Below are 13,246 nucleotides of genomic sequence, written 5' to 3'. Positions count from 1 at the left end.
CTTTTGCAGGAAGATAAGTCTTGAGGAGTACATGACTCATAGAAACTGAAGAGGAAGAGCAGCCCCTGATGACACTACGCACATACGTGGGTGGCATGGTGCTAAACTGCACCTGGAGATTACAATTTGGGCAATAATCCCGCAGCTGTAAAGCTGATAACAAGCAATACAACCATAGGGTACACCCTCAAAGTGAATGTACAGGTAGAAGAATCAGAGCAGGTAAGGAGCCTTTTTTAATCTTACCCCCGCTAATGAAAATTTACAATTAGAGAAATGAAATAATTTTATGTCACGCATTTGTGTATTTAATATATATTTATATATAGCGTGACTTCTGGGTAGGTTTCTCAAGAAAGAGATCCTGTTTAGAAATGGAGCATCATTTAGAAATACGTTGTGTAATAAACACAGTGCTGGGGCTGAAGGATTTTAAGATGAGAAGTTTGCTATTTTTTCTGCTGTTTTACTTGGTTTCAAGCTGTATCCACCCCAATGCCACCAGCAGGCATTCAGGAGAGCCAGGCACGCTCTGTGCCACCTAGCAGGGAGCGACCCCGCGACCCGCAGCCCCTGCCAGCTGTGCTGCAGCCCCCTTTGGCCCTGCCCCGCAGCTTTCCTGCTGTTCCTTTTGTGCAGCAGGGTAATAAGCACCTCCTAGAACTGCTTAGAGTTGTTCTCCTTTATGTTACAGTGCAATTAAAGATGAGATTAAATTTAAAATGTCTTCTGAGATGATAGATAAATAAAAGATGTTAGCAAAGATGAGATACTCATCTTCTTTTGTGCTACTGCATTGGCTTAGGATGTTTCTGCACTGGCTTAGGATGCAGCACAACCTCCTGCTGTAGAACATGGTAAAATAACATTGTATTGGAGCTAAATTTATAGGAATATCACATCAGGGAAAAAATAACTGCAGAATACTATAAATACGTTTTATGTATAATATTCTATGCAAGAAGAGGGTCAGCTGTATTGATTTTCCAGATCAATATGGCAAGAACAGTACACAGAGCTGTGTGTAGACAAGGTTTTAGCATGGTTTAGATCTGTTTGTACTGGTTTAGCTGTCAGCAGGGCAGCGGGCTGCTGTTCCCTTCCAAAAAAAACACAGAATAGTTGAAGAAATAACACGTCCTGTGGCTTGTCACCCCCAACATCTCCTGGTGGCAGGGCTTGTGTTGGTGCTCCTTGGCTTGTCCCCTTGGGGACTTCATCATTAGGAGCTTCTCCTCTGATGGAGGCTGGCGCGTTTTGGAGCAGGCTGGCAGAGCTGCAGGACTGGGTGGCGTTTTGCAAAGGTTGGTGAGGAGGAGCTAGGGAGTGGTCGCATCTCTGAAGGGCACAACTGTCTGCAAACTTCGTGCCTATGGCCTCGAGGTATAATTGTAAAATAAACAGGTACAAACAGCTCTAAGGCAACAGAAGACAAACCACACACAACAATTGAAGTTTTTTAGTTAACATGGCTTGAATTCACTCCATATAGCTTATGGATGTAGGAAAGGGTTTCTGGAGGGGATTTTACAGGATTTGTCCCACTTAAAGCTCTGCAATATTCACATCACAGCACTTGGATCTGCTTTTTTTTTGCGTGACCAGACTGAACTGGGAACTTAAATTCCCCATGTTCTGGGGCTTTCCTCCATCTTTTATCTTTATTTTCAGCCTTTGTCATGTAGATGGTCAGAACTTCTCTATTATCCCATTTCCCTGTGAAAGTGAATTATGTGCCCGACCACCCAACCAATACGAGCTATAGTCACTGCGTGCTGTTTGCTCATCAGGAGTGTATCACATCTACCTCTCTGCTTCCAGTTCATCCATAATCGGTATAACCATGATACTACTTTCACACATTAAGTTCTTCTTACACATCTTTTTGACATTAGATGGCTTTTTCAGTGACCTGGCAGACTTTCAGTGAAAACTGAATTATTGGCAGACAAAAATAAAGTCATTTGTAAAGCCACTGAGTTCATCTAATCTCTCTGTCTTATTTCCATCAAAGTCATATCAAGGTGAATTTGATGTTTGGCTTTTTTTCCCCCCCTCACTTTTAATGTGTTCTGGGAGGGGTTAGGATGACATGTGGTATCAATATTTAAGTGATATCAAAGAAAAGAGATTACACACAAAAGAAAGCATTCAATTTTATCATACTATAGAACAGGTACCATCTGTTACCTGCACTGTGCCAAAACTGGCTCTTTTTGCATCTGAGTTTAAGCCTGATACCATCTAGGATGTTGGCAACATGAAAGAAGAATGCAGTTAATAAAGGCAGAAAACACGGCCGTACATGACATGTGATTCTCATCTATGGATGGCCAAGTAGAAGATCTTTCATACGCAGGAAGTTCAAAAGGCACTGGGAATCTTTCATTCCCAATGAATTTTTTCATTCCCAATAGTAGCACCTATGAATGCTTTTTTTTTTTTTTTTTAATTATTATTAATATTATTATTTTTTCCCAAATAAAAAGCCCTAGGTTTTGACAACAAACTACAATTTTATTGTTTGGGAATGCGAGGACATATATCAAAGACTCAAGTTCTGGCTCCTGAAATGCCATCCTGGTCTCTGCTAAATTCTGTATTAATCCTGATAAATCAAAACAACAATAGTTTTCTTGCTGTGATGCCACTAACTGGTTTTGGAGATCCCCCTTGAATGTTCTAAATGGTTTGGAAACTCCAGAGACCAATATTTTCCTTGTTGCCCAGACCTGTCCTCAACATTATTATATTTGTTTTAGCATCAGAGGGCACTTCTCTGTGACTGTAAGCCTTAGGAAACAGGGTTGAGGTGATAATGCCGTTTGCCTACTGCTCTTGTCAAACCCTCTCTCATAACTTTTGAACCCACGAGCTTATTTCAGTTACATTTGACACAGAAACAGGAAACTTCGTTTGAAACAGAAACCAAAATTCCTTCAAGTTTGTGAATCGTAAAAGAAAGATCACTTCCTTCTAATTATTACTGTGAAGGAGAGGCTGCTGCCTGAGCTCAAAACTTACTGTATTTATTTTTCTGCCAGCCAGCACATGCCTGGCTAGAAAGCAGCCACGTCCCAGTGGTTGTCACCAGCTGGGAGCTGGGGGCACTGGGGGAAGGGAAGATGGATGATGGGCCGGGAGCCCGAGCTGTGGCACAGGGGAGGGACAAAGGATGAAGAGAAGGCAAGGTCTCGTTTCTGCCTCTTTGTAACAGCACAACTTGAATGGGAATGACCCGAGTCAAAAGCAGCACGATTAAATCAAACAGACTGAAGGGGCTTGACACCCAAAAAGAACCAGCACAATGGTCACCATTTAAAGACATGTTATTTCTATTACTTTATCTTCTTTTCCATAAGCATCCAGCTCAATACACACAATATTTGGGACCTCTCATGAGCAATTCACTAACTCGAAACTTGCCTACTGTTACTGTTTGTTACCACTGATAACGCACTAATTTCTATGTCAAGCCATGCTTGTTTCTATAACAATATAGTTTGTTTCTATAACAATAATGGTTTATTTCTAATAAACTATACAGTTTCAGTTCCTTTGTTTGGCCTTAGACCAAAGAATCCACTGTAAGTGGTGGACTTATAGCTTATATGAAGGAAGTCCTGTTTGCACTCCCAACTATCGCCTTGCCATAATGAAGTAATGGCAATAAAATAATGGTAAATACTTTGAGCTTTGAGCTTTCTGTCCAAGGTTATCAATTAAATTTACACAGTCCTATTAATGATGTCTATTGTTCGTCATTACAGACACGAGAGCCAAAACATGAATAATGGAGTTTTCCAATTGCAAAAATGAGGTTCTGTATAGAATCCAGGGTAAATGCAGTTCCAATAAGTTACTATTGAAGCTCAGTGTATGAATTTCACTCTTTAAAACTTAAGTTTCTCCATTTTGAGGAAAAATATACAACCAACCAACCAACCAAACAAACAAACAAAAAAGCAAAAAAGCAAACAAATGATCAAACAAAAACCAAAAAATCCCCAAACTTTCCACTTTTTTTTTTCTTTTTTCTTCCAGACTGTCCTGAAAAGCTCATGTGCCCATAGAATCCAAATTCCTACAGTTCATCAGGAGTCACAGAGTTGGTGGAGGAGCCTGTTCTGCAGCAAGATTACCCAATGATAAGAAAACTTCCATCAGAGGAAGACTGTAGATTGGCTGTCATGGGGTCAGCGTGTGGTTGTGCAGTATCAAAGTTTCAGATGAGGAATATGAAAAATGAAAGCTTAAGTTCACTTGGCATCTTGTCAATGCCAAAGGAGTGGTCAAACTGCAAAACGATTTTATAGACTTGTCTGTTACAGACATTTCAGTGCAGAGGAGAGCTAGGTTTGAGGCAACAGGGTAATTTCAGATTCAGCAGCTCCAGAGTTTGCATTTTCTAACAGCTGGACATACAGAATTTGCAGGAACTTCTGTACTTAACCCGTTTTGTTTGCTTGTTTCACACAACCACCAATTTGTGAATCCTTTAGAGATCCATACTGTCTTCTCACTGATAGGATAGATGGGAAGGAGAAAAGGAACTGTGACTTCTTCCACGCAGTCCTGGTAATAGGGATTTGGTAGTTTCCATACACACTGCAGAAGACAAATGCCAGGCAAGGCAATTAGCCAGGTAGGATGCATCCCCCTCCTTCTCTTTCTTTCCCAGACGCGGTGGGCTGACCCCGACCAGCAGCTCAACCCACACCCAGTTGCTTGCTCACTGCTCCAAGTGGGACGAGGGAAGAGAATTAAAAGGGCAAAAGTGAGAAAAACTTGTGGGTCGAGACAAAGATATTTAAGAAGTCAAGGACTGATGAGCAATGGCTACTTTGCAAAAACTTCCCCCTTTCCCCCCCCACCCCCTCTTGCCCCAGTTTTGTTCCTGGGAACAGCGTTATACAGCACAGAATATCTCTTTGGACACTTCAGGTCAGCCTACTCGCTGCGGGGGCAGAGTGAGAAACAGAGAGAGCCTTGATGCTGGGCAAACACTGCTCAGCAGTGGCCAAAACTTGGGTTTGTTATCAACATGTTTTGGTCACAGATCTGAAGCACAGCACTGTACGGGCTGCTGTGAAGAAAATTAACTCTATCCCAGCCAGATGCAGTATGCTCTCACAGGCTATGGAGAACCAAAGGCATGTTATATATCAAAGAAGCATTAATGTGGCAGTTGAAAGTGCTTCAGTTTAGGTGCATTAACTTAATACCTTTGGTTTCTTTAATTTAGCTGAGTCTCTAGGCATACAATGGAGTAAGAACAACACAGAAACTGGTGATAAGGTGAGAAGTCTTACTCTGCTGTAAAAGTCTTCACGTTCTGCACTAGTTATTGTGTCTGGATGCATCAGTCCCGCTCTTCTCTTGCATAAACCCTTGTTTCTGCACCTTCTGGCAGGCCAAAGTCACCAGTCACCTTCTCCTTGATAGCTCACCCTGTGAGAAGCACTGCAGGTGTTTGACAATAAAATTTTGAGGGTCTGGTGGCAAGGCTGTAAGAAGTAGTTTTGCTCCAATAGCTGGTGCTTAGTCTTCTCTCTCCATGGCATTAGCAATAGGCATTTGTCTCAGGAGAATCATTTTTTACTGAGCTGTAGTGGCAAGATCACAGTCTGAAATGTAAAAAGATCTTGGTCTGTTGTTGTTTTTCAGGCTGATTGACATTTGGCCTACTGCAAATTCTTTACTGCTGGACGGACATAGCTAGTAAAGCTAAGTGACAGTTTTGGTAGAACTTTAATCCAAAAGTTTTCCTAAAGATGGGGATGTACGCTGCCTTGTATTACAGATAGAAAGCCTGGACCCAAAAGAAATCAAAGAATGTATGGCAATGGCACTTCTGGCTCCTGCTCCCATTAGACCATCTGGCTTTCTTCTAAAATTCAGAGTTGCTCAACTTCTTCAGCATAATGAGCCAGCAGCCGATTCTGTCATTTCCTATTTGGCTGTAAATATAGTTCTGGAACCTAGATAATTTAGGATTTTGCCACTGGGAAATGGACAGAATTAGGTAATAATAAAATCAGAGAAGAAAAACAGAACTTCAGTAACACATCAAGGCTCTCAACATAGGAGTTCTTCCCTGGTTTTCTTAAGTCTAATTCCACCATAGTTTCACAAAGCTTGAAATTATCCCCAGGAAGGATGGAATCAGCTCTTGCATTGCTGGTTTCTTTTGCCAGTTCATCTTCTCAGCTTCTAGTAAGCTGAGTTGTTTGGAGCTGGTAGTTTCCCCTGAAACACTGTATATAATAGCCACAAATGACACTCTATTAACCAAGTTTATCCAGCCTCTTTCAAATCAGTTTAGTTTTTGATCATTCTTCACCCCCTATTCATTTATTTCCCCATCTAATTGGTCCAAATTTATTTAGTGTCTCCTCACTGGATGATAAGAACGGCTGTAGTAGTCCACAGCAGTGGTCCATCTAGCAAAAAATGAAAGAGAACAAGAAATGCCAGCACATAGCCATAACCCCTTCTGTACTTCAAGACTTCTCCTGACTGATACGAGCTATTCTAGAGCCCATCATCATGTATGCAAGTTTTTTTTCCCCCTCGTGTGCATTACACTGCACTTTGGAACAGTGCTTTTCAGCTACCACTACTCATGGGAGTCTCTCTTGCAGCACTTTTCGATCAGGTTTCGATTTGAGGTATTATATATGTTCTTCAAATGTTGTCACATCATCGCTCATTCCTTTTCCCAGTTCTTTTATGAGCTGTGAATGACTCAGCTTCAAGCAATCCATATGGGATAACCTTTCTGCCATGGAAACTTGGGGTTTACTTTTGTCTTTTGTCTTTTAACTTTGTCCATGAGATGACACCCCTTGTACGTCGTATAGAATCAGAGTGTCATAGAAAAATAGGGCAAGACAAAAAAAAAACACTAAAATCTAATTTCTATCCCCTCTCCTCTCATCATATTGACCTTTATTACCTGCAAGATTTCTGTCTGAGGCTTATCTAATCTTTTCTAAAAAACATCTAGTGATTTTAATCTAATGATTAAAGAGTATCTCCAGAAAATTCCACTATGTAAATATCTTTACTTCTCAGACGTTTTCCTGTACATAAATCTCACTCGGTACAACTGAACTCTGTTTTGTCTTGTCCAGTCTTGTCCAGTGTCTCCGATCTGTTGACGATTTATTAAAGCCCTTTTGAACATTTGCTGTAATAAGGGCATCAAAATCTATATGGGCAAAAGGAATACAAGAATGAAATACTGTCCTATAGACTTGTCATGAAATACCATTCCATAGCCATAGCTGTCCATCCATGGGATGGGTTCTCCCAGTAAATTGGTATAAAACTTATACTCAGTGGAAACAGCTGAAAACATAGCAGTTACCATTGTGCTGGAATAATAGAACTCGATAAGGCTGAGGTTGTTTACCAGGGCTCTGTTTCTTCTCTGGGAACAGATTTAACTTCAGAAAGCTGTCCCACTGGGCTGTTTTGATGTGTTCCTCTGTATTCTTCAAGTGTATTTTCCCTAGAAATTAAAGAAACATCTTTCATTTTTCATTATACACTACCATCTTTCCCAGTTAATGGGAAAAAAAAAAAAAAAGAAAAAAAAAAGGGTGTATTCTACAGGGAAGTTTAGAATTATTTTAGCTTCTGAAAACTGTGGCCAACGTCAGGGAAGCAGTAGTAGGTGGAGTGTGGTGGTGCTGGAATGCCAATGATGCAAGTAGGTTGGAAAAGCCGAGGAAACTCAGTTACGCTGACTGCACGGCCCCCAGTTCCAAATTTTTGGCTGCTATATTCAGAATTAGAGTTTCTGCTTTCTCTGTAATGAAGTGCAGATTCTACATTTTTAGAGTTCAAGGCCTTTCTCTAAATCCCTGCTTTATGCTGGTGGTAATGACTGGCCCGCTAAACCAGCTATCAGGCTCGCTATGTGAACGTGATGGCATTAGTTTGTTGTTTCCTCTGACTTTTTGCCTTTTCCGACAAACTGAAGCAAGCACGCTGTACTGCACGCTGTTTCCAGCTGCAATAAGCTCACACATCTTGCTTCACAATTCAAAGGGAGTGAGTGGATGTGCTAAGGCACTGGTGGATTGGTGCTAAGGCTGAGCCGTAGCCCCACACCACACAACGCAGAATTATTTTGCTTTTACTTTGCTGTGTCCCACTTTTTTACCTGCTGAACACTGAAGTCCTTTGTCTCTGTGAGGTAACTGTTCAGTCTTGCCTGTCTGTAAAGAGAAGGTAGGGAGCAGCTTTTGTGAGTTTTTCTTTTTTTTTGTGAGGGCTCACTTTTTCTCAAGAAAAAAAATAATGGTTAAAAGCAGCGCTGCCTATTTTGAGACCAGTTTCTTGGATTATACTCAAGAAAAGCAACACAAGGTTTCTATTTTAGTAGTATTTGGATTAAGGTACTGTAAAAAAAAACTAATTTAAAAAACACAGAGCTAGCCAAATAATTATATAATGGGAGCAGAAGTCAGGACTCCCATCTTCCATTTCTAGCATGCTCTCTAGATTTACTGCAAAATCTTGATAGAGCACCTTAGTTCTTTATTTTCTAAATGTCTAAGTTAATACTTTTATTATATGTGTTTTGAAGTTAATTGACATAAAAGGTTCCAAAATAGAGAGTTTTACTGAGAATGAAAACACCTAAACTTACAGCCAAAGATTTCTTAAGCTATGCCTACCAAAAATCCTCTGACATGCTGTCCCTCTAATTAGCCTCGTCACACTTCCATGCCAATATGTTTGAAATTCCCAAGTATATTTCTACACTTTTTGAGCAGAACCATTAGTTTTTCCCTGCTTCTGCAGAGATAATAATGTAGTTTATGCAATTCTGAGATGCATGAGAAGTTACATCAACTCCAATCTGACTGACATCAGTAAACATTGCTTCTGTACATTTATTAATGTCCCACTCAAGATCTACTGGAAAAAAAAATCTGTCCCTGAGCCCTAAGAACTCAAAATATCTTACTGGATTAACAAGTAAAATCTACAAAGGTTAAGTTAACAAAAGGTGCAGCCACTTCCAAATGTAGCTTAGAAAAAAAATTTTAAAAACTATTTTTTTTGGTCTCAGCAATACACAAATAGGGAAGAGTAAGAGATTGGCTAAGACAGAAAATGCAACTAATTAAGACAGGGAATGAATTTAAAACAAGCTGGAGATAAAATAAAAAAAGTATATTTTATGTGCAAGGCAATCTGAATAAAAGAAGACAAATGGTCTGTGCTACTTTCTTGATGGTGAAGTGTTAAAAACCAAATTCTGCTTTTTGTTTTGTTTTGTTTTGTTTTGTTTTGTTTTATTTTATTTTATTTTATTTTATTTTATTTTATTTTATTTTATTTTATTTTATTTTATTTTATTTTATTTTATTTTATTTATTATTAGTAGTATTATTTTCACTAGAAATGCATGTCTTATCTGTTTGGGAGAACCAAATAGGGTCTTTGTGAAGATAGGCAATTCCTCGTCTTTCAGACTTGCTTCAAACACCTTTCCTGTCCAGCAGCCTGGGCACTCCTTAGCCTCAGCAACTCGAGACTGTGAGGAAATGGTGATTCTTACCAAGCAACAGCCCTGCATCTTCAGTTAGGCTGTCAGCCCCTCAGGAACCATGCTTGCAGTCTGCAAGCCTCTCCCTTTCTATTTTTGATGTGGCTTTTCAGAATTTCTGCATCAGCACAATCAGCAAAGGGTAGGGCATTATATGTTTAGTGTTACATTCGTTTGTCTTCTGATTAGGAGGGAATAACATGATAATAAACCAGAGTCAAGAATGGCAGCAAAACCTTTTGAATAAGCAACAGCCATTCCACGGGAGTACAGTCTCTCAGAACAGGATCAGTGGCAAAGTGGAGTTCAGTAACTGGAGACGGTCCAGGTAGGGGAGAAACACAATCTGAGTCTTTTTACCTCCCACCCGTATTTCCCACTCGGCCAAAGTCTGGTTTGCTGGACTTTTTAGAAGAGTGAATGCTACAAGATGCCTATGACCAGTATCATTGTGTATATGACCATGCTAGGAAGAGCAGCGGCCGTGCCACAGCACCGCTCTCCCTCCCTCACCCCTTTTGCTGCTGCTTGCAGGATGTGTGCAGGGCTGCTCGGTGCCAGGCAGCTGCTCTCAGTGACATTCTCCGTCTGTATGGAGCTGAGGCAGAATCCTGCCGTGTGCCCCAACGTCCAGACGAGACAAATGTGCCTGTCCTCTAACCGTGACCCGATAAAACCTCTGCAGAAGGTACCTTCGTTCCTGCTGCCCTCTGAGCTGGCCTAATCTTGGCGGATGCTGAGCTGATGCTGTGCTTTACATGTTCATCTACATTTTCAGCAGGAGGTTTCAGAACCTGGAAGCAAGGCTATGCCATGAGAGAAGGAACAGGAGCACAGATAACATTTTGCTTTTTACGTATCTTGCTTAGAATCAGCCAACCTCCCATTTTTGGTACAGTGATCAGAGGGAGTCCCATTTTGTGTTATTATTAAACAGACACAAACCTCTCAAGGGTAAAACGAGTGAAAATGAATTTCTAAATAAAAAGGAATGCATTTTATTTAACCGTTTCTATGAGAATTCATAAGGTCATTTCAGATTCTAACAAAACACATGTTTAAGATGCAATGGCATGCTTGCTGCATGAAATGTTTAATGTAAATTCTCCTTTGCAGGATTGGAAAAAACAACAGGATGATCAAAAGAAGAGGGGTTGGGAGTTAATGAGGGGAATGAGAAGAGCACGGCTGGTTTAGTCCAGCAATATAAAGGCTGTGAGGGGATGAGATTGCTGTCTATAAATACTTTTGGCAGGGGACCCGCACAGGAGAGAGGGAAAGGCTACTTCAGGGCACTATTTGCCTGGGAAGAAAAGATGGATGTAGGCTGGTCAGAAGGAAACACAGTCTTAGAATTTAAAAAAAGGCTTCCACCTGGCAGAGAGGTTTCTATCGGGCAGGCTCCCAGGAGCAGCAGTGAGTGGAAGAATATTGACTGCCAATACATAATCAATTTATGGAAGAAAGGATAAAACTATTTGCAGCACCAGGCAGCCAGGTACAGTACAGGTTAGAGGGGAATTAAGCTGCCTTGGCTTACAAATGTCAGCCTGGCTGACCTTCTGTACCCGGCTGTGCTGTCAGCCCTCTTAACCAGGGTTGCGGGCATGCGGCGAATTATAGCAAGAGGCAGACTTTCACCACATGGTGTAATGGAAAGAGAAGAAAACAAATGTCACTGATGAAAACGGGAAATAACAATTATTACTCTGAGGGCAACGGGAACTCGTAGAGTTTGTTATTACCGACAGCCAGGTATTCCTTAATCCTTGTGACTTTAAGTCTGGATTAATGCAGTGAGGTAGCACAACCTCCTGCAGCAGCTGCATGCGTGTCCTTGTGAGTCTGTGTCCCTTTCTTCTCAACGCTGGATTTGATTACCAGGTGACTAAAGATGTGAGAGCTTTGCAAAATTAAAACGGTTAGCTCTAATTTTAGCAAACGTCTTTAACGTCGATGCTGAAAGATAAATGGCCCTCTCTCTGCTGTGTGTAGGATAATTGCCAGCTCATGATCTGGTCTCATTCAGAAAGATCCGTATCTGCAGCTGAAAAAAATAAAAGGTACTTGTGGTTCTCTGGGCAATATTGCTTTGGTGACGGAGTGACGGTTTTCTGAGAATTTTGACTGTTAGATACGCGGCACATTGGACCAGCCATTGCCTTTGGGAAGAAATAATCACCTCACAGCGTCGTTTGGGAACCAAGCTCCTGGGATAACTGACTGAAATGCGATTTTAAAAGGGATAACTGACTGAAATCTGATTTTAAAACAGGTAACTGACGGAAATGTGATTTTAAAAGGGATAATTGACCGGAATGTGATTTATACCCGTGAACCTGTGGGTAGCACCACCTTTGCCCCAAACCTCTGGGGCTGCTACTGCAGCTTTTTGTCAGGATCCCCAACCACCGCACCTCAGGGCTAGGCGGGGGTCCCCCTGCGATCCCTGTGAGCCCCTCGCTCTAACGCCCAGCCCGCTCCGATCCCCTCAGCGCGCACCCTCCCGCCCCGCGCGCGGCCCAACGGCCGTAACGGCCCCAACGGCCGCCCCGCCCCCAGGCCCAGGGCTGCGGGCGCGAAGCCGTTCCCCGAGGCCAGGCAGCGGGGGCGGGGCCGGGCCGGCCAATCAGAGGCCGGCATCCAGCAGCGGGGGCGGGGCTAACGCCTTGAGTGGCAGCCGGCGGGGTAAACAAGCGGCCGCGCTCCCCGGCGGGAGGAGAGAGAGGAGGGGAGGCAAAAAAGGGGAGGCGGCGCGGGGCACGCTGGGACTTGTAGTCCCGCCGCGCTGAAATCCCGCCCGCAGCCTCCGGGGCCGCCACCCGCGGCCGCACTACGACTCCCGGCACCCCCCAGCGCCGCGCCGCCGGGAGCCGACTTGAAGCGGGCGGGCGGCGGCGGCGGCGCGCGCCCCCTCCCCCCCTTCCCCCCCCCCGCCCGCCTGCCTCAGAGCCCCGCAAACCAAAACAAAAACAAAAACAAACCCGAAAACGCCCCCCCCCGCCCCAAAACCTCCCCTCACGCCCCTCACCCCTCACCTCATGGCGGCGGCCGGAGGGGGCTCCGCCGGCCGGGGGTGCTGATCCGGCCTCTCCCCCCCCCCCCCCCTCCCTTCACCCCCTATGGGCGAGACATGGACTACGAGTTCAAGTCGAAGCTGGCGGCCGAGCGGGAGCGGGTGGAGGACCTCTTCGAGTACGAGGGCTGCAAAGTGGGCAGGGGCACCTACGGGCACGTCTACAAGGCCCGCCGCAAGGACGGGTAAGGCCGACGGCTTCCCTCATCGTCCCCCCACCCCCCTTCCCCTCCTCCTCCTCCTCCTCCTCCTCCTCCTCCTCCTCCTCCTTCTCCTCCTTCTCCTGTGGGGTTCAAGGAGCGGTGTTGAGGCCTCAGCGAGGCCCCCCCCGTGCAGGTGCAGGGGCTGGCGGTGACCCCGCTGCTCCCCAGCAGCCGCCCAGCGCTCCCCGTGCGTTGTGGTGGCACAGGCCGGGGCTGCAGGAGCGTGCCAGGCTGCTGGGTGAAGGCTTACAAAATATACCTGCAGGTCTCACACCATACCCTTCAGGCAGGAGGCTGAAGAGCCCTCCACTCTAGGCAAGCGAAACTTCGAAAGAAAAAACCCCTCGTTACGAAAAATCCACCCTTTTCTTTCCTTTTTACCAAGTTCTGGCATGCTGC

The 13,246-nt window shown here is 43.8% G+C and overlaps 1 protein-coding gene and 1 long non-coding RNA gene across 2 annotated transcripts in view; one reads left to right on the top strand and one right to left on the bottom strand.

Moving 5' to 3' along the window:
- Positions 1–4,036: 4,036 nt before the first annotated feature.
- On the bottom strand, positions 4,037–12,655 carry LOC309876657. The gene is made up of 5 exons (XR_014317221.1): positions 12,607–12,655; positions 8,174–8,228; positions 7,418–7,516; positions 5,313–5,627; positions 4,037–4,608 (listed from the first exon to the last, which is right to left on the bottom strand). It is a non-coding gene; the product is annotated as an uncharacterized lncRNA (long non-coding RNA).
- The window catches only part of CDK19 (cyclin dependent kinase 19), a 113,099-nt gene continuing 112,438 nt past the window's right edge, over positions 12,586–13,246 (top strand). The window contains exon 1 of the mRNA XM_082757237.1: positions 12,586–12,829. Coding sequence (XP_082613363.1) covers positions 12,702–12,829 — 128 coding nt within the window. The 5' untranslated portion in view covers positions 12,586–12,701. The remainder of the gene's footprint in view (positions 12,830–13,246) is intronic.

Source organism: Aythya marila (genome assembly GCF_965140915.1).
Source record: "Aythya marila genome assembly, chromosome: 3".
Taxonomy (NCBI): Eukaryota; Metazoa; Chordata; class Aves; order Anseriformes; family Anatidae; genus Aythya; species Aythya marila.
This window is presented reverse-complemented; position numbering and strand designations above follow the sequence as displayed.